The sequence below is a fragment of the Xenopus laevis genome, chromosome 2S (genome assembly GCF_017654675.1).
Source record: "Xenopus laevis strain J_2021 chromosome 2S, Xenopus_laevis_v10.1, whole genome shotgun sequence".
NCBI lineage: Eukaryota > Metazoa > Chordata > Amphibia > Anura > Pipidae > Xenopus > Xenopus laevis.
Window position 1 is genome coordinate 59,286,400 of NC_054374.1, and position 21,439 is coordinate 59,307,838.

Here is a 21,439-nt window from a genome sequence, read left to right on the forward strand (position 1 = left end):
ACCACATACAACACCACATTTCTCACCCACTTACTTCGATCTTGCCCACTCCCACACCTTGTGTATTACTCCCTTCCCTTTAGACTGTATGCCTATGCATAGGGCCTTCCTCACCTCTTTGTACCTGTATTGATTGTGATGTTTGTTACTCCATATATTCTATGTATGTAATTCATGTGATGTAGTTGTATAATCACAGTTACTTTACAGTGCTACGCAATATGTTGGCGCTATATAAATACATGTTAATAATAATAATAATAACTTCAACTTTGTGACTGATGCTTGAACATTATACTGAAGAGTTTGTTGATATTGGGTTGAATTCACAAATTTAACAGCGTGCTGGTACTTAAAAGGGAACCTGTCACCCAAACAAGTTCTTTGCAAATTAAATATGAAAATCAAATACTTTTTTTTTTTATTAAAATATCTATACCTTTTCTAAATGTATTTACAATATGAACTGTCAATCATAAATTGACAACATGAGCACCCCATTCTTGAGTGATACAAAATTTGCATAATAAGTATGTACAAAACCACTCCTGCCTGCTTCCTGTGATTGTGACTTCCCAAACTGCAGAAAACAAGCCTTTTCTGACTGGAGACTCTCAAATGGCATATATTGATTTGGCCTTGGTGGATGCCAAAGACTATGACAAGTTTAAAAGCTGAGTTACTCTGACGTCTGGGTGTCACATCAGCTGTGCAAGGTTAATGGGAGGACACACTAGCAGGAAAGGTCAACCGTGCCCAGATATGACTTAATTTATCTTGTGAAAAAGTGACTACAGCCAGAAAACCTGTCTGCTCCTCAAATAGTGGAAAGGGTCTTAGTGGACCACTTTCTGAGAGCTCTTCTGCCAAACTTGAGGAGTCATGCAGATCCTCAGTCAGTTGATCACCTGGTGCAAATGGTGGAACGATATATTGCCGCTTAGGATAACTTCGTGTCACATTCACTACCGCGTAAATCAACTGCAAAACATCCTTCAGCTAGTTCCCCAGGAAGAGCCAGTGAGTTGTTGGCTTGGGAGACCAGGGCTGACCAAAAGGCATTAGAATGGCCAAAAGGAGCAAAATAAACACGGCCTTGACTCTTCATTGTAGCTAAGTATAGTGAGCTAAGTATAGTGCTGGTGCAGTGAGTGGGTACATGTTGCTGCTAGATGTCTACTACCTGTTGAGGCTATTGATTGTAACTCTGCTTAGGAGGTGTCATTGTTTGCTCACACCGTGTGTACCAGAGATACTGAATTTCAAATGGCGGTTGTAAAGGTTGGCAGAAAGACTTCAAGCTCTGTTGGATTCTGGGAGCTTTGTGACATTGGTGCATGCCAGTCTGGTGAGACCAGACCATATGACCGTAGTCTTTGGGTGCTCTATATTCATGGAGACACTAAATGTTATCCCACTGTCATGGTGACATTTGAAACTGATGATGTCTGTCATGAAGTTAGTGTCTCCCCTGTCTTGTTTCTTGTTGCATAGTGTAATCTTGGGAATACTCTTTTTTTGGAAGCTCTGGGGAAAGTAAGTTTCTTCACAGGGGTCTTAAGCTGGCCATAGACGCAAAGATCTGATCGTACGAATCGAGGATTCGTACGATTTTCGAACCGTGTGTGGAGAGTCGCGGCATCTTTCGTCCGGCGATCGGTCGTTTGGTCGATCGGACAGGTTAGAAATATCTCTGCGTGTATTGCCGATCGTACGATTTTCAGTGGGAGACTGTCACTAGCTTTGGTTGGACATAGATATCGTACGATTGCTGTCAGGGGCAGAACATTGCTGATCTGTTCTTTAACTAATCTGACTGGTAAGACTTTGATCTGAATGGTTAGTGCGGGTCAAGAGATGGGAAAGTCCGATCGTACGATGATTCGTACGATCGGATCTTTGCATCTATGGCCAGCTTTAGAAAGGGCTTCCTAAGGATGCACCTGGGGCTTGAGAACTGAAGCCTCGTGTAGATACTTGAAGCAGATAATTTTCCACTACAGGTATGAGCAGGTAAAACAAAGTTGTCCTCAGAGCCTTCTGAAAAGTCCAATATGCCAAATTTTTAGGTCTCTGGGTTTAACTTTGGAACAGCCCAGATGAGAGATCCTACATTGTAACAAACAATGGAAAGTTGTGCTCACCACTAATTTTTAAAAAAAATAATTCATACAGACAAATACAATAAGACCTGCAGTCAACCCATTACCAATATTTTTAAGACACATTTTGTGCCTACATTGTCCAAGGCCTGGCAAAATGTTAAAGTAATTAAAGGAAGAAAAGGCACAGGATACTCAGAAGATAACAGATAAGCTCTATAGTATACAGTGGAATTATTTAGAACTTATCTGTTATCTACTGCGTAACCTGTGCATGAATGACTACCCCCCCTTGGCTACACAGCAGCTTATTTATATATAAATGAGAGTAGTGTTTCTGAACCCTAGTTTTGCCAGTGCAGGGCAACATTACGTTATATTGTCATTCCTTTAAGGGTTGAGACACACGGGCAGATTCGAAGAGATTTAGTCGCCTGGCGACTAATCGCCTCTGCGTTTGGGCTAAAGCACATGTGGCGCTTAATTTTCCGAAGTCGCCCAAAGTTTCCTCGTGAGGCGACTTCGGGCAACTTCTGAAAACGAAGCGCCGTGTGTGCTTTAGCGAACGGGATGATACGCAAAGGCATTTCGGGGAGATTGTCACCCAGACAAAGAGGTGATTAGTCGCCAGGCTACTAAATCTCCCCGAATCTTACCGTGTGTCACAAGAGGTAACCCCCCCTCACAAGAGTCTAGTGGAGCATATTACACGTATGCAAGACAGGATTGCTGCAGTCATGCCCATTGTTAGGGCACATGCAACAAGCACAGGAGGCCCAAAGTTGAGTGTACAACTGATCTGCTAAGGTTTCAACTTTCGACCCTGGATGACTGAGTATTGATTCTTGTCCCAACGGTGGAGAGAATGTTTCTGGCTAAGTGGCAGGGCCTGTATGAAGTAAGCTAAGGCGTAAACAGTATTTTCTACTCCAGGAGCTCTTTTAGTATGTAAGAATGCCATTTGGGGCCCAGTCACATTTCAAAGGATCATGGACCACATTCTTAGACATCTGCTTATTTGGATGATGTGGTGATTTTAGTAGAGATTGGCAAAGTCACCTTCCCGGGGTCCAGGCTGTCCTAAATTCCTTTAGAGATGCAGGCTTAAAGAAACAGTAGCACCAAAAAAAACAAAAGCGTTTTGAAGCATTTAAAATATAATGTACTGTTGACCTGCACTGGTAAAAGTTGTGTGTTTGCTTTATAAAGACTACTATAGCATATATTAACACACTGCTTTGTAGCCACGAGGGCAGCTGAAAAAGGAGAAAAGACACCGGTTACTTAGCAGATAGGGATTCTGCTCTTACCTGTTGTGTAACCTGAGCCTTGAATAGCTGCTCCCATTGAAACACTGCAGCTTGTTTATATAAACTATAGTGTCATATTGAAGCAAACACACCATTTTAACCAGTGCAGGGCAATAGTACATTATATTGTAATAGCTTTTTGCTGTTACTGTTCCTTTAACAGCGAATACTAAGAAATGTGCCATAGGCCTGGAAAAGGCCAGTTATCTTTGTTATACTATAGGGTGGGGTGTCATAAAGCCTCAAGTTAACAAGGTGGAGGCAATCAAAGACTGCCTCCTGAGCAGGAGTGCCTGGCACTTAAATGAGCACTGGAATCTCTGCGATATGATTTATTGGGCCGTGATTTTGTGCTCAGTACGGACCACTCTCCTCTAACTTGGATGTCGCAAACAAAAGCGAGGAGTGCAAGGGTCACACATTGGTTACTTTCTTTACTGGGCATTACAGCAACTTTGCAGGCCATGTGGTGTTGTTCTAACTATCCTGCATAGGGTTGCCACCTTTTTTTGAAAAAAAAATACCAGCCTTCCTATATTTTAAGGCAATTTGCCTATTAATTACATTGGGATCAAGCTTAATTTTTACCTGCCAAGCTGGTAATGTACCGGTCAAGTGGCAACCCTATTTGCTGGTGGGAAGTGCCATTAGTGAATGTGCACAGCTCTACGAAGAATTTGTAATTGTCACGCTGACTACTTATCTCCAAATATGGCAAATGTCTGCCAGTAAATGATTAAAAAAAAAAGGAAACCAGAAGGTGTTGACACACAAGCATTTAAACTCTTACCTTTCTGTTAATCTGAATACAAAGTGGCTTAATGAGGGAAAGGGCATTTTTACTGAAATGGAGGTAAAAAATGCTCTGTGCCATTAGCCTTAGAAGGAGATAAAATGTTCTAAAGCTGGCTATAAATTAAAATATCCGTTTATTGGCCAAGGTCGCCAATCAAGCAGAACTTTTACCAATATGCCCACCAATAACGCCAATGCATTCCTTACCAAGACAATATTTTAAGCCTGCCCAATTGACATCTGGCAGATTTTTGGGCAGATATCGGTTGAGGAGGGCCTTACATGGGCCAATAAACTGCTGACATGTTCTGTTGTTGCTTTTTTTTGAATTTGAGTGCACTCCTGTATTGCGAAAAAATATATAAAAATATATAAAAACTTATACTATATGTATAAAAGGATGCTGGCATTTATATTTATACATGCAAGTGGTTTATATGGTTCATGACCCCATACTGGAGTCTAATATGCTATACTTGGGAGATATAACTATATAAAAATAATAATTAAGACTCCCCAACTTTCCCCAAATAGGACAGCAACTTTCTCATTTGCTTTTAAACCTAACTATAGACCCTTTATTACAACATATATTACAGAGTCTTTAAAAGTATCACTATAGGGACACAAAATCATCAAAAATTAATATTGCAGATATCTTTCTTGTGTCATTCACAATGTGAAATTCCAGTTATTATAGATACTATACAACGGTTTCCAAATATTACAGGCTTCATAATCAACAGAACCACGATATACAGTTAGGCCCATAAATCTTTTGGACAGACAACTTTTTTCTAATTTTGGTTCTGTACATTACCACAATGAATTTTAAATGAAACACTCCGATGCCGTTGAACTGCAGACTTTCAGCTTTAATTCAGTGGGTTGAACAAAACGATTACATAAAAATGTGAGGTACTAAAGCCTTTTTTAACACAATCACTTCATTTCAGGGGCTCAAAAGCAATTGGACAAATTAAAAAAACTGAAAATAAAATGTTCATTTCTAATACTTGGTTGAAAACCCTTTGCTGGCAATGACAGCCTGAAGTCTTGAACTCATGGACATCACCAGGTTTTGGGTTTCCTCCTTTTTAATGCTCTGTCAGGCCTTTACTGCAACGGCTTTCAGTTGCTGTTTGTTTTTTGGGCCTTTCTGTCTGAAGTTTAGTCTTCAACAAGTGAAATGCATGATCAATTGGGTTCAGATCAGGTGACTGACTTGGTCATTCAAGAATATTCCACTTTTTTGCTTATGTAAACTCCTGGGTTGCTTTGGCTGTATGTTTTGGGTCATTATGAAACGCCTCCCAATCAATTTGACTGCATTTAGCTGTATTTGAGCAGACAGTATGTCTCTGAACACCTCAGAATTCTTTTGGCTGCTTCTGTCCTGTGTCACATCATGGATAAACATTAGTGTCCCTGTGCCACTGGCAGCCATGCATGCCTAAGCCATCACACTGCCTCCGCCATGTGGTATGCTTTGGATCATGAGCTGTTCCACACCTTCTCCATACTTTTTTCTTGCCATCATTCCGGAAGAGGTTGATCTTGGTTTCATCTGTCCGAAGAATGTTTTTCCAGAACTGTGCTGGCTGGATGTTTTTTTTATTAGCAAAGTCCACTCTAGCCTTTCTATTCTTGATGCTTATGAGTGGCTTGCACCTTGAAGTGCACCCTCTGTATTTACTTTCATGCAGTCTTCTCTTTATGGTAGACTTCAATATCGATACACCTACCTCCTGGAGAGTGGTGTTCACTTGTTTGGCTGTTGTGGAGGGGTTTCTCTTCTGATTCTGCGATCATCCACCATCTTCCGTGGACGTCCAGTTCTTTTTGCGTTGCTGAGTTCACCAGTGCTTTCTTTCTCTGGATGTACCAAACTGTAGATTTTGCTTCACCTAACATTGTAGCAATTTCTCGGATGGGTTTTCTGTTTTTGCAGCTTAAGGATGGCTTGTTTCACCTGCATGTTGTCTGTTCACAGCAAAATCTTCCACATACAAGCACCCCCCCTCAAATCAACTCCAGGGCTTTTATATGCTTCATTGAAAGACATAACGAAGGAATTGCCCACACCTGCCCATGAAATAGCCTTTGAGTCAAATGTCCAATTGCTTTTGAGCCCCTGATTGTGTTTAAAAAGGCTTTAGTTCCTCATATTTTTATGCAATCTTTTTGTTCAACCCACTGAATTAAAGCTGAAAGTCTGCAGTTCAACTGCATCTGAGTTGTTTCAATCGAAATTCATTGTGGTACTGTACAGAATAAAAAAAAAAAACTAAATTATAAAAAAGTTGTCTCTGTCCAAAGATTTATGGGCCTAACTGTATCATTTATTTAGGAATCAATCTTCCATCTCCGCTTGAAAGCTTATATAAATGAAGCGCCAAAGACACCATAGTTACCCTGCATCAGGAATCGCAACATTTTAGCTAAATTTCCTTTTTAGGCTAAGCGTATTGAATAAAAATGATTTTTCCCATTCATTTTATACAAATTATAAGTGTCATCATATTTTATTTGTCCTAAAGACATTAAGATATTTTTCTATTTTTTACCTTATATGGAACAGAGGTAGATCCTTATATAAATGAGTGGCTCACCTTTAGGTTAACTTTTGGTATGTTATAGAATGGCTAATTCTAAGCAACTTTTCAATTGGTGCTAATTTTTCCTATTGTATAGTTTAACTATTTGCCACTACCTTCTCTGACTTTTCTTTCAAATGGTAGTCTAACTAGTCTATTTGCCACTACCTTCTCTGACTTTTCTTTCAAATGGTAGTCTACCTTCTCTGACTTTTCTTTCAAATGGACCCCAACAATAAAAAACAAATGCTCTGTAAGGCTATATATCTATTGCTACTTTTTACTAGTCATCTTTCTGTTCAGGCTTTCCTGTATTCATATTCCAGTCTCTTATTCAAATCAGTGCATGGCTGCTTGGGTAATTTGGACCCTAGCAACTATATTGCTGAAATTGCAAACTAGAGAGCTGCTGAATAAAATATAATAAATGAAACCCAATTGCAAAGCATCTCAAAATATCCTCTCTAAATCATACTAAAAGTTAATTTGAAGGCAAACAACCCCTTTAAATTGCAACAGCTAAAGGTTGACAATCACTTTACCAAACAATTGTTCAGTGTAAAAATAAAAACTAGGTAAACATGCTGTACAAAATAAAAAATGTTTCTAATGTAGATAGGCAAACATGTACCGTATAAAGGCTGGAGTGACAGGATGTCTAACATAATAGCCAAAACACTACTTCCTGCTTTGCAGCTCTCTTGGTTTCCACTGATCGGTTACCAGGCAATAACCAATCAGACTTGAGGGGGGGCACATGGTTCATAACTGTTTGCAATTGATCCTCAGCATTCAGCTCAGATTCAAAAGCAAACTCACGCAACAGTTATGTCCCATGCGGGCCCCCCTTTAAGTCGCTGACTAACTCAAAGTTAGATGAAAAGCAGGAAGTAGTGTTCTGTTATGTTATGTTAGTCTCCAGCTTTTATAGATTACATTTTTGGCTAACTAACTTTCCTAGTCACCCATGGACAGCATTCACTCATGGGTAAATCCCTTCAGGGCCAGCTGGACAGGACCTCCTCACAAAGATTAAATAGTGAGCCCCTCCTCTACCCATCTTTTTTGTCCTGTCTGGAGGCCAGCGGATAGATGTAGGTCAGCAGGCTTGACCGATATTCACAGCAGTAGGGGGTTTCTCTGACTCTCTCTTTCCCCCTGTCAGAGCTGGAAGTCCCGATGCTCCCCGTGAGTGGGGTTAGCAAGGGGGGCCCGGATCTGGTAGAACCATGCCAGGGAGGCCAGCCTTTATCTCCCATGATGTGGGCTAGGTAGGCGAAGTCGGAGTGTACAGGAGACGCAACCATTCCATGTAGGGTCTGCCACAAGTGACGTTGGCAGCCACACCGGGATGATGTCACAGGTAGCGAAATTCACTAACGCTGAAACTAACAAGAAGGCAGAGTGACAAGCCGGAGAGGCTGTTTGATTTTCCAGACACTTTTAAAAGTAAGTGCTGAGGGTGTAAGACATGGCATTTTTGTGTAGGGAAAGCATAGGTCGGAGTCCAGATGATTTGGCGCCTAAGATAATTGAGCATTTGCGTTCTGGCATGTATCAGGCATTGGTAATAATGCAAGGAGCCAGACAAGGAATTTTACTTTGGAAAGCTGGGTTCAGACATCCATTTTAAAGGAAAGGTGATGCTCAGGCGCCTGCCACTTTGCTGAACTTAATGCAGGCTCAGAACTCTGGAATTGGGTATGTGAAGGTTATGCCTTTTCACCAAATTACCTTATTGGTTTTAGCTCATAGCTTTGTATTCTTTATACAGCACGCTTATGGATTAGGGAATGCCGGGTAAACCGCCTCACCCCAAGGGGAAAAGGTGAGAATTTTTTTTTTAAAAGAGAGAGAGATGTAATTCACTCATGGCTAATTATTTATCATTATGCAGCCTTCCTGCCACTGAGAAAAAAGACAAGACTCCGGAAAAGTCTACTCCTGTGGTACAAAGCCAGGAAGGGCAGTGCACAAAGCCTTCACAAGGGAACCAAGCTTTTGCAGAATCTTTGGCATCTGTTATTAAACAAGCAGTAGTGCAAGGTTTCCAGGAAGTTGCAAGTGCCAAGAAAAGATCGAGATATTCATACTAAAGACAAACAGATTCCTTATCGGAAGTCTCAGAAGGGGATCATCAGAGATACATTCTCCCTTCGCTTCTGAAGAGGGTGAAATTGATTCAGAGGAAAAGTCGAATTTTGATGTGGCTATTGTAGAGCCGTTGATAAAAGCAGTGTGACAGTCAGTTGACGTCAGCGGATAAACTGTTCCCGTCATTAAAGAAAAGGTCAGCCTCTTTTCCAGTGCATACCTTAATTAAAGAAATTATTATGGCAGAGTGGAAAAAGACAGAGAGGAGACCTCAAACAGGGAAATTCTTAAAAAAAAAATATCCCTTTGAAGAAAATGATGCAAAATTCTGGGACTCTACTGAGACGCGGCAGTAGTGAAATTAGCTAGAAGAACCACTCTACCGGTGGATGAAGCATCAGTGTTCAAAGAGCCTATGGAAAAGCGCATGGAGTTTAATCTAAAAAAGTCATATGGAGCTGCATGTAGACTGGCAGTGGCAATCGCATCGGTGTCCAGGGCTCTTAAAGTCTGGCTATCAGATATAGAAGAAGCAGTGTCCTCAAATGTGAAAAGGCAGAAGTTACTAGAAATACTGGCAGATTGCAAAACAGAGGTTGATTTTTTGTCAGAAGCTTCGGTGGATATAATACATTTTACAGCCAGGTCTATGGCACTGTCCGTGGCGGCAAGAAGAGCTTTATGGCTGAAACCTTGGGCTGCAAATAACACTTCAAAATATAATCTGTGTCAACTTCCTTTTGAATAAGAGATGCTCTTGGGAGAGAAACTTGATGCAATCATAAAAAAAAAAAAAAGTTTCTGGAGGGAAGAGTGTGTTCCTTCAGCAAGAAATATGTATTAAGCAGGGAAGATTCGAACCTCCATTTTCCAGAGATAGAGAGAGATCATTAGATCATCTAAACAATATAGACCTGGTAGAGAATATTCCAGACCGACTACATGGAGATCTGCCCGTCAGAATTAAAGAGGAAATACCAGAAGAGCTGGTGTTTTCTCCTCCTCTACATCACAAAGACAATGAAGGTGTCTTGGCTCAGACAGGAGCAGATTAATTCTCTTCGCTCAAGTCTTGGCCGAAAATTTGCAGCATCGTTGGGTATGCGACACAGTTCAAGAAGGTTTTCGCCTCGAATTTGCAACATGGCCAATTTTTAAGTTCTTGTTTCCGGAAATCAGAAGAAAGTTTGTCTGGTGCAGGAATATATGGATCAGCTATTCGTATCAGGAGCAGTTGGGCTGAAAGAACAAAAGGGTTCTATTCAAAGCAATTTTTAGTGAAAAAGGCTTCGGGAGCACTGTATCCAGTGCTAGATATGAGGAAGCTGAACAAATTTCTGGAAAAAAAGTTTCAGGATGGAGTCATTGGGGTCAATCATTCAACCCATTTCAGTCGGAGATTGGCTAGATTTGAAAGGGACACGGAAAATTTCTAAGATTTGCAGTCGGAGACATACATGTCCAGTTCAAATGCCTTCTTTTCGGATTGTCCCAATCATCAAGGATCTTTTCAAAAATCCTAGTTGCACTCATAGCTGAGTTAAGGAAGGAAGGGATAGCTGTGTTCCATTACTTGGACACGATCTTGGTGATAGCAAGGTCAGAAAAAAAAAGGCAAGTCACTATATAGGGAGAATAATAACATTTATACAGATACATGGATGGATCGTCAATGTAGAAAATAGCAATTTTTGTCCAACAAGGTCCTGACGTTCCTTGGAGCATATTTACAGACAGAGGAGAACTTATTAAGTCTTCCATCCGGAAAACAGCAAAAGATGGTTCATGCAGTAAAAAATGTCATTCAGTAGTAACAGTGCACCATTGTCTAAAAATATTGGGCCTAATGTCATCAATAATTCAAGTAGTAAAGTGGGCAAGATGGCATTCAAGGTTTCTGCAAAACTTTCTACTAAGGAAAGTAAAGAATCCACAGTTGAATCTACACAAGAAGTTGGTGCTGCCTCAAGAGTTAACAAATTAAAGTGGTGCAACCAAGAAAATTTAGGAAGATGTTTGTATTTAGAAGAACCAGTTTGGACAAGCCTAACTACCGACGCGTCACGTTCAGGTGGGGAGCTCACGTAGAAGACAAGTGCACTCAAGGTACGTGGACCATGAATCCGATGTTGTCAAACTACTTAGAGTTAGAAGAAATAAAAAGAGCTCTGTTCGCCTTTGAAGACTTGTTGAGGGGAAAAAGCATAAAAGTAATGTCAGACAACATTACGGCTGTGGCCTATATTCAAAAACAAGGTGGCACCAGAAGTATGCTGTTGCTAAAACAAGCAGAAGAGATATTTCAGTTGGCAGAGTTATGACTAGAAAATCAAGCAGCTGTTCATCTGCCAGGAACAGAGAATCTGAAGGCAGATTTTCTAAGTCAAGTTATGATAGATCCTGGAGAATGAAGTCTGCACGAGGAAATTTTTCAAGATCTAGTAAGTGTCTAGGGGCTCCCAAATATAGATGCTATGGCATCAAGAAAAAAACAGGAAATGTCAAAAATTCTTTGCAAGATATCCGTGCAGTAGCTATAGATGGCCAAGATTGGTCCGTAGGGCTAATTTATGTTTTCCTCCCATTCCCTCTTATATGGAAGGTACTGAGAAAAATAGACAAGGAAGCAGCGGAAGCAATAGTTGTGATTCCTTTTTGGCCGAGGAGGCCATAGTTTCCATAGCTGAGAAGGCTAACCTTAATGGAATCCAGGAAGATTCACAAATTTCCAGGTTGGTTATCTCAGGGTATGTTCCAGCGCCTGTCCTTGATGGCCTGGAGATTGAGAGGGAGAGGCTTAAAAAGCTGAATTTGAAGGTAGGAGTCAAGAAAACACTCAACGTCAAATCAGTATTATAAAATCTGGGACAAGTTTGTGCAATTCATACTTGCTGAGAGGCAGAACCCCAATTCTATTACAGCATCTCTCCTGGTTGACTTCCTGTTCGAAGGATACAAAAAAAGGACTTCATCTGAATACACTTAAAGTACAAGTGTCCGCAGCATCAGCGTTAACAGGGATGATTTGGGCCCTAGACCCATTAATCCAAAGATTTTTTTAATGCGCTAGTGAGAATAAGACCCTGCATTAAAAGAATATCTCCACCTTGGGATCTACCTTTTGTGCTGAATGCATTAAACACAAGCTCTCTTTGAGCCAATACAGGAGGTCTCTCTTTGGAATCTTACGTTGAAGGTTATTTTGTTGGTGGGAAAATTAGTGGCTTTATGTGCTTCAGAGCTGTTCTTGACAGTCTTTAAGGACAAGGTAGTACTGCGACCTGCTTTCAAGTTTCTTCCGAAAGTGGTTTCCAAGTTTCACATGGATTTAGTGAGGTGATTCTACCCTCATTTTGTCCAATTCCAAAATGGAAGAAGAAGTCAGTTGGCACAGTTTAGATTTAGTCCAAGCAATAAAGTGCCATTTGCAAAGAACAAGCACATGGAGAAAGTCAGACCATTTGTTTGTCATTCCTTGTGGATTTCGAAAAGGTCAAGCCCCATCGAAAAGAACGATAAGTTCATGGATTGTATCGGCTATTGTTAAAGCGTACAATACAGCAGGCAGGAAAGTTCCCCGGGGTCTTAAAGCCCATTCCACGAGAGCATTGGTGAGTTCCTGGGCGATGGAAGCCAGAGCATCACCAGAAGCAATTTGCAGATTTGCAAGATGGTCTTTATACCTTATAAAGCATTATAAATTGGATGTATTTGCCTTGCAAGAAGCAAGATTTAGAAGAAAAGTCTTGCAACTGATAGTACATTCTGCTGAATAAAGCATATATTATTTCTGCAATTTGTGTTTTAGTCCTTCCCTGAGTCTAGCTTTGGTTGTTCACATGAGTGAATGCCGTCCATGGGTGACTAGGAAAACGGGAAATTGTTTATTACTCACAGTAATTTCTGTTTCCTGGTCACATTCCATGGCAGCATTCATTAGAGAATTCCCACCCTATGTGGACAATCTTATAACTAAGATGGGTGAGTAGAGGAGGTGCTCACTATTTAATCTTTGGGAGGAGGTCCTGTCCAGCTGACCTGGAAGGGATTAACCCATGAGTGAATGCTGCTGTGGAAGGTGACCAGGAAACAGAAATTACAGTGAGTTATAAACAATTTCCTGTTTTATTAGAGACATTTTTTATTTTGCACAGGCTATTTACCCAGTTTTTATTTTCACACTGAACTGTTCCTTTAAAGCAAGTGGTGTGCTTTGGTGAAGACAGGCTTACCAAAAAATTACATTACACATTTGATTACTTTGACTGTACAGATCTATAACATAATCAGACCGCGTATAGATACTGATATAGCTTTTAATTTTTAAAAAACTTGATAGAAAACCTTAACCACAATCCAAGATACTTTAAAACTTCATAAGCACATGATGAACACACTGGCAGCAAATGACACTACAAATATTGCATAAATCATATCACACCCCCCCAAAGGAGATAAAAAAAAAATATATACCTTCTTCTGATTGTCAGCTATTTAAGATGTAATACACCTTCCACAAGTTTGACACATTGCTTTTGTACATGTACTCGTTAAGCTAATGCTCCCCTTTTTGTTGAAAAAACATTCCGGCTTGGGTACCTTCTGTATGAGATCATTTAGTGCTATATCTAGGAGTGGTGTATGTGCAGTAGAATAGGTTTGGACATTTTACTGTACTGTACAGTTAGGCCCATAAATCTTTGGACAGAGACAACTTTTTTTCTAATTTTGGTTCTGTACATTACCACAATTAATTTTAAATGAAATAACTCTGATGCAGTTGAACTGCAGACTTTCAGCTTTAATTTAGTGGGTTGAACAAAAAGATTGCATGAAAATGTGAGGAACTAAAACCTTTTTTTTAACAAAAGAATTTCATTTCAGGGGCTCAAAAGTAATTGGACAAATTAAAAAAAAAATGAAAAGAAAATGTTCATTTCTAATACTTGGTTGAAAACCATTTGCTGGCAATGACAGCCAGAAGTCTTGAACTCGTGGACATCACCAGATTCTGGGTTTCCTCCTTTTTATTGCTCTGCCAGGCCTTTACTGCAGCGACTTTCAGTTGCTGTTTGTTTGTGGGCCTTTTTGTCCGAAATTTAGTCTTCAACAAGGAAATGCATGCTCAATTGGGTTCAGATCAGGTGACTGACTTGGCCTTTCAATAATATTCCACTTCTTTGCTTTAATAAACTCCTGGGTTGCTTTGGCTGTATGTTTTGGGTCATTGTACATCTGCATTATGAAACACCTCCCAATCAATTTGACTGCATTTAGCTGGATTTGAGCAGACAGTGTCTCTGAACACCTCAGAATTCATTCGGCTGCTTCTGTCCTGTGTCACATCACACTAGTGTCCCAGTGCCACTGGCAGCGATGCACGCCCAAGCCATCACATTGCCTCCACCAATGTGGTATGCTTTGGATCATGAGCTTTTCCACGCCTTCTCCATACTTTTTTCTTGCCATCATTCTGGTAGAGGTTGATGGTTGAGCTTGGTTTCATCTGTCCAAAGAATTTGTTTCCAGAACTGTGCCGGCTTTTTTAGATGTTTTTTTTTTTTGTTTTTTTTTTTTAGCAAAGTCCAATCTAGCCTTTCTATTCTTGATGCTTATGAGTGGCTTGCACCTTACAGTGCACCCTCTGTATTAACTTTCATGCAGTCTTCTCATTATGGTAGATATCAATACGCCTACCTCCTGGAGAGTGGTGTTCACTTGCTTTTGTGAAGGGGTTTCTCTTCACCATGGTAATGATTTTGCGATCATCCACCGTGGACGTCCAGGTCTTTTTGCATTGCTAAATTCACCAGTGCTTTCTTTCTCAGGATGTGGCAAACGGTAGATGTTGCCACTCCTAATATTGTAGCAATTTCTGTGATGGTTGTTTTTCATTGATAATGAAATAATGACGGAATCCCATGAAATAGCCTTTGTGTCAATGGTCCAATTACTTTTGAGCCCCTAAAATGAAGTGAAAAAAAGGCTTTAGTTTCTCACATTTTATGCAATCTTTTTGTTTAACCCACTGAATTAAAGCTGAAAGTCTGCAGGTCAACTGCATCTGAGTTGTTTCATTTAAAATTCATTGTGGTAATGTATGGAACCAAATTTAGGAAAAAGTTCTCTGTCCGAAGATATATGGGCCAACTGTATGTGTGCTGGCCCCAAACCACCAAAACAGATGCAAGGGAAGCATAGTAGGGCACATGTCCAGGCCATGTAACCCCTGTTAAATTAATCAAAGATCGCATGTCCCACACTCCTCTTAGCTCTTAAATTCTACACCCCTAGGAAGTCACTAAACTTGCCAGGTTTATAGGTTAATGTTTTGTATAATAACATGTTTGCAGTTTTCTTCTTGAAATGAATTGTAATAAAATACTGTTTTTAATTTTTTTTTTCTTTCATACAGCTCATCATTTGACACTAGGACAGCATTGCGTATTGCTGTAAAAAAACTCTCTAGGCCGTTTCAGTCCATCATTCATGCCAAGCGAACATATAGAGAACTCCGTCTGCTTAAGCATATGAAACATGAAAATGTGAGTGTTTATTGCTCTTTTTCTGACCCTCTTCGATCTATACAACACTTTTCCACACCACCATAAAGCAGTGATGCTTTACCATTTAAAATGTTTTATTTAACTGTCTTATTTCTGGTGAACAATCTGAAAATTGAAGTAAAAACAGTGTTTGGAAAGTGAACAACCTATTTAATGACAACTGGTGGACTAGCTCCTGATGTGCTACTGTAATTAGATCACTCTTCATCTGTCACACAATAACACTTAGCTCCACACAAGGGCCTATATTGTTCTTGTTCTGCAACATTGTTACATAACTTATGTACTATTAAGAAAACAAATTGCCTTCTATTCCATTTTTGTGCAAGGCATTCTAATATTTATATTGTGTTCTGTATCCTTTTGTTAATTTATTGGTAATTTATAAATTACCTGTTCCTTACAATATTGTTATAAATCACTGCAGAACTTACTGGTACAATATAGGTTGAAAGCTTAATTTCAGTGAGGTACATTTATATATTTGCTACATATTTCAGACCAAAGCATTTAAACAAATCTCTCCAGATTATCTCATGTGTTTTTCAAATCCATTAAACTCTATTAAGCACCTTCCTTTTTAAGGGACCGGTTACATCATAAAAGGATTTTATATGAATTTAAATATATAAACTAGATGGTGTCGTTTCTGAAGAAAACACAAGATGTTGGCTTTGAAACGCAAGAGGTGTTGGGGCCAGTCGCCCCTGGTGCATAGAGAGTACACAAAAGTTGGTAGAATCTGGTTTAAAACGGTGAAAATGGAAGCAGATCAAATTGTACCATTAAAATCAATCCAAAAACCTGATTGGCTGTTTTTGGCTCCATCCACTTTTAAAATTTGAATCCCAGTCCCCCTGTGACCGACTGTGCCAAGTTTGATGTCCCTGTCATTAACTGTGAAAGAATGGCAGCAACTTATACATTGACATTGATTAGCAATAGGTAACATTTGATTGGCTGTTTTAAGCTCCACCCAGTTTTCCGAATTTTAACCCCAGTCACCCAGTCATGGTCTGTACCAAGTTTGGGGCCTCTGGCTTTAAAACTGTGAGAATGGCAGTATTTGAAACTTTTACATTGAAGTCAATAGGTAAAATCTGATTGGCTGTTATTGGCTCCACCCACTTTTCCTAAATTTTGACCACAGTCACCCAGTGAGTAGTTGTGCTGAGTTTGGGACACTTGGCATGGACGCCGTAATAATAGCAGCAATTTGGCGTTTTTCATTAAGGTCAATGTCTGAAATATGATTGGCTGTTGTTGCCCCGCCCCCTTTTTTTCCTAATTCTGAACCAGAGTCACCAAGTGACTAACACTTTAAGGTTTCGGAATCATGACATTTAACCTGTAAAAATGGCAGCAGTTTTATGTTTTTCTCTTGAAAATCAATGAATGACATTTGATTGGTTGTTGGTGGCTCCACCCACTTTTCCTAACTTTGAAGTGCAAACACCCAGTGAGCACATTTGTGATATTCGAGGTCCATGACATCAATAACGTGCAAATAGCAGCAATTTTATGTTTTTCTATCGAAAATCAATGAATGACATTTGTTTGGGGGGCCGCCACAGGGCCACGGAGGGTGGGATTGCTTAACAGAGCACAAGCAACCTATTCGGGTATGAACCGAACAAGTGTGCAAAGTTTCATAATTGTACTCCTAAAACTCTGGGAGGAGTAGCGTTTAGAAAATTGCTAAAATTTCATTGGCTGTTGGTAGCTCCGCCCACTTTGGGGTGCCCCCCCCAAAATACATATTTTTATTCGGGGTGGCACCAACAATATGCGGTCCGAGTTTGGGGAGTGTCGCTTCAAAACTGTACGAGCGGCAGCGATTTGAAAATTTTCCCTGTCAAAGTCAATACGAAAAACGGCGTCTTCGGTGGTCCGCCGCACGGGCGCAGTGGGTGGGATCGCTTATTAAAGCACAAGCAACGTACTTTGCTATAAGGCGAATAGGTGTGGAAAGTTTGGCGCTTGTACCCCTAAAACTGTAGGAGGAGTAGCGTTTAGAAAACCGGGGGGCGCTAATAATAATAAGAATAAGAACTAGAGGGTGTCGTTTCCGAAGAAACCACAAGATGTTGGCTTTGAAACGCAAGAGGTGTCCCAACACATAGAGAGTGCATAGAGAGTACACAAAGTTGGTAGAATCTGGTTTAAAACGGTGAAAATTGAAGCAGATCAAATTGTACCATTAAAATCAATCCAAAAAACCTGATTGGCTGTTTTTGGCTCCACCCACTTTTAAAATTTGAATCCCAGTCCCCCTGTGACCGACTGTGCCAAGTTTGATGTCCCTGCCATTAACTGTGAAAGAATGGCAGCAACTTATATATTGACATTGATTAGCAATAGGTAACATTTGATTGGCTGTTTTAAGCTCCACCCAGTTTTCCGAATTTTAACCCCAGTCACCCAGTCATGGTCTGTACCAAGTTTGGGGCCTCTGGCTTTAAAACTGTGAGAATGGTAGTATTTGAAACTTTTACATTGAAGTCAATAGGTAAAATCTGATTGGCTGTTATTGGCTCCGCCCACTTTTCCTAAATTTTGACCACAGTCACCCAGTGAGTAATTGTGCTGAGTTTGGGACACTTGGCATGGACGCCATAATAATAGCAGCAATTTGGCGTTTTTCATTAAGGTCAATGGCTGAAGTCCGATTGGCTGTTGTTGCCCCGCCCCCCTTTTTTTCCTTATTCTGAACCAAACACCCAGTGACCACATTTGTGATATTCGAGGTCCATGACAGCAATAATGTGCAAATGGCAGCAATTTTAATTTTTCCCATTGAAATCATCAAAGAAATCTGATTGGTTGTTTTTGGCTCCACCCACTTTTCCAGATTTTGATCCCGGTCCTCCAGGGACCAACTGTGCCAAGTTTGAGGACCCTCCCATGAACAATCTAAGAGTGGCGACAGTTTTAACTTTTCCCATTGAAACAAATGGCTAATATTTGATTGGCTGTGGTAGACTCCGCCCACTTTTCCAAATTCTAACCCCAGTGACCCATGGTGCCAAGTTTTGGGTCTCTGGCTTTAACATTGTGGGAATGACAGTGTTGGCCATTTTCTCATTGAAGTCAATAGGGAAAATCTGATTGGCTGTTTGTTGCTCCGCCCACTTTTTGGAGTCCCCAAAATGTGACAGAACTTTTCAGGTTGACCCCATGACTAAGTGACCCAAGTTTGGTGAGTGTAACTTTAATGCTGTACAAGTGGCAAAAGTTTCACATTTTCCAATGAAAGTCTATGGGAAAAAATGGGGTCTTTGGGGGGCCGCCACAGGGCCACGGAGGGTGGGATTGCTTAACAGAGCACAAGCAACCTATTCGGGTATGAGCCCAACAAGTGTGCAAAGTTTCATAATTGTACTCCTAAAACTCTGGGAGGAGTAGCGTTTAGAAAATTGCTAAAATTTCATTGGCTGTTGGTAGCTCCGCCCACTTTGGGGTGCCCCCCAAAAATACATATTTTTATTCGGAGTGGCACCAACAATATGCGGTCCGAGTTTGGGGAGTGTAGCTTCAAAACTGTACGAGCGGCAGCGATTTGAAAATTTTCCCTGTCAAAGTCAATACGAAAAAAGGCGTCTTCGGTGGTCCGCCGCACGGGCGCAGTGGGTGGGATCGCTTACTAAAGCACAAGCAACGTACTTTGCTATAAGGCGAATAGGTGTGGAAAGTTTGGTGCTTGTACCCCTAAAACTGTAGGAGGAGTAGCGTTTAGAAAACCGGGGGGAGCTAATAATAATAATAAGAAGAATAACTAGATGGTGTCGTTTCTGAAGAAACCACAAGATGTTGGCTTTGAAACGCAAGAGGTGTTGGGGCCAGTCGCCCCTGGTGCATAGAGAGTACACAAAGTTGGTAGAATCTGGTTTAAAACGGTGAAAATTGAAGCAGATCAAATTGTACCATTTAAATCAATCCAAAAAACCTGATTGGCTGTTTTTGGCTCCACCCACTTTTAAAATTTGAATCCCAGTCCCCCTGTGACCGACTGTGCCAAGTTTGATGTCCCTGCCATTAACTGTGAAAGAATGGCAGCAACTTATATATTGACATTGATTAGCAATAGGTAACATTTGATTGGCTGTTTTAAGCTCCACCCAGTTTTCCGAATTTTAACCCCAGTCACCCAGTCATGGTCTGTACCAAGTTTGGGGCCTCTGGCTTTAAAACTGTGAGAATGGTAGTATTTGAAACTTTTACATTGAAGTCAATAGGTAAAATCTGATTGGCTGTTATTGGCTCCGCCCACTTTTCCTAAATTTTGACCACAGTCACCCAGTGAGTAATTGTGCTGAGTTTGGGACACTTGGCATGGACGCCATAATAATAGCAGCAATTTGGCGTTTTTCATTAAGGTCAATGGCTGAAGTCCGATTGGCTGTTGTTGCCCCGCCCCCTTTTTTTCCTAATTCTGAACCAGAGTCACCAAGTGACTAACACTTTAAGGTTTCGGAATCATGACATTAAACCTGTAAAAATGGCAGCAGTTTTATGTTTTTCTCTTGAAAATCAATGAATGACATTTGATTGGTTGTTGGTGGCTCCACCCACTTTTCCTAACTTTGAAGTGCAAACCCCCAGTGACCACATTTGTGATATTCGAGGTCCATGACAGCAATAATGTGCAAATGGCAGCAATTTTAATTTTTCCCATTGAAATCATCAAAGAAATCTGATTGGTTGTTTTTGGCTCCACCCACTTTTCCAGATTTTGATCCCGGTCCTCCAGTGACCAACTGTGGCCAAGTTTGAGGACCTTCCCATGAACAATCTAAGAGCGGCGACAGTTTTAAGCTTTTCCCATTGAAACAAATGGCTAATATTTGATTGGCTGTGGTAGACTCCGCCCACTTTTCCAAATTCTAACCCCAGTGACCCATGGTGCCAAGTTTGGGGTCTCTGGCTTTAACACTGTGGGAATGACAGTGTTTGACATTTTCTCATTGAAGTCAATAGGGAAAATCTGATTGGCTATTTGTTGCTCCTTCCACTTTTTGGAGTCCCCAAAATGTGACAGAACTTTTCAGGTTGACCCCATGACTAAGTGACCCAAGTTTGGTGAGTGTAACTTTAATGCTGTACGAGTGGCAAAAGTTTCAAATTTGCCAATGAAAGTCTATGGGAAAAAATGGGGTCTTTGGGGGGCCGCCACAGGGCCACGGAGGGTGGGATTGCTTAACAGAGCACAAGCAACCTATTCGGGTATGAGCCCAACAAGTGTGCAAAGTTTCATAATTGTACTCCTAAAACTCTGGGAGGAGTAGCGTTTAGAAAATTGCTAAAATTTCATTGGCTGTTGGTAGCTCCACACACTTTGGGGTGCCCCCCAAAAATACATATTTTTATTCGGGGTGGCACCAACAATATGCGGTCCGAGTTTGGGGAGTGTAGCTTCAAAACTGTACGAGCGGCAGCGATTTGAAAATTTTCCCTGTCAAAGTCAATACGAAAAAAGGCGTCTTCGGTGGTCCGCCGCACGGGCGCAGTGGGTGGGATCGCTTACTAAAGCACAAGCAACGTACTTTGCTATAAGGCGAATAGGTGTGGAAAGTTTGGCGCTTGTACCCCGAAAACTGTAGGAGGAGTAGCGTTTAGAAAACCGGGGGGCGCTAAGAATAATAAGAATAAGAAGAACGAGCTGAACTAGTAGAACAGTATGTTGGCTTCTTCAAAGCCAACATAATAAGAACGAGCTGAACTAGTAGATCAAGATGTTGGCTTTTTCAAAGCCAACATAATAAGAACGAGCTGAACTAGTAGAACAGTATGTTGGCTTCTTCAAAGCCAACATAATAAGAACGAGCTGAACTAGTAGATCAAGATGTTGGCTTTTTCAAAGCCAACATAATAAGAACGAGCTGAACTAGTAGATCAAGATGTTGGCTTTTTCAAAGCCAACATAATAAGAATAAGAACGAGCTGAACTAGTAGAACAGTATGTTGGCTTCTTCAAA

The 21,439-nt window shown here is 40.7% G+C and overlaps 1 protein-coding gene across 2 annotated transcripts in view; it reads left to right on the forward strand.

The window, feature by feature from the left end:
- mapk14.S (mitogen-activated protein kinase 14 S homeolog) overlaps positions 1–21,439 on the forward strand; it is a 96,302-nt gene that overhangs the window by 13,317 nt on the left and 61,546 nt on the right. For both annotated transcript variants that reach the window (XM_018248048.2, NM_001086831.1), the window contains 1 exon segment: positions 15,314–15,443. In XM_018248048.2, the coding sequence (XP_018103537.1) occupies positions 15,314–15,443 (130 nt within the window).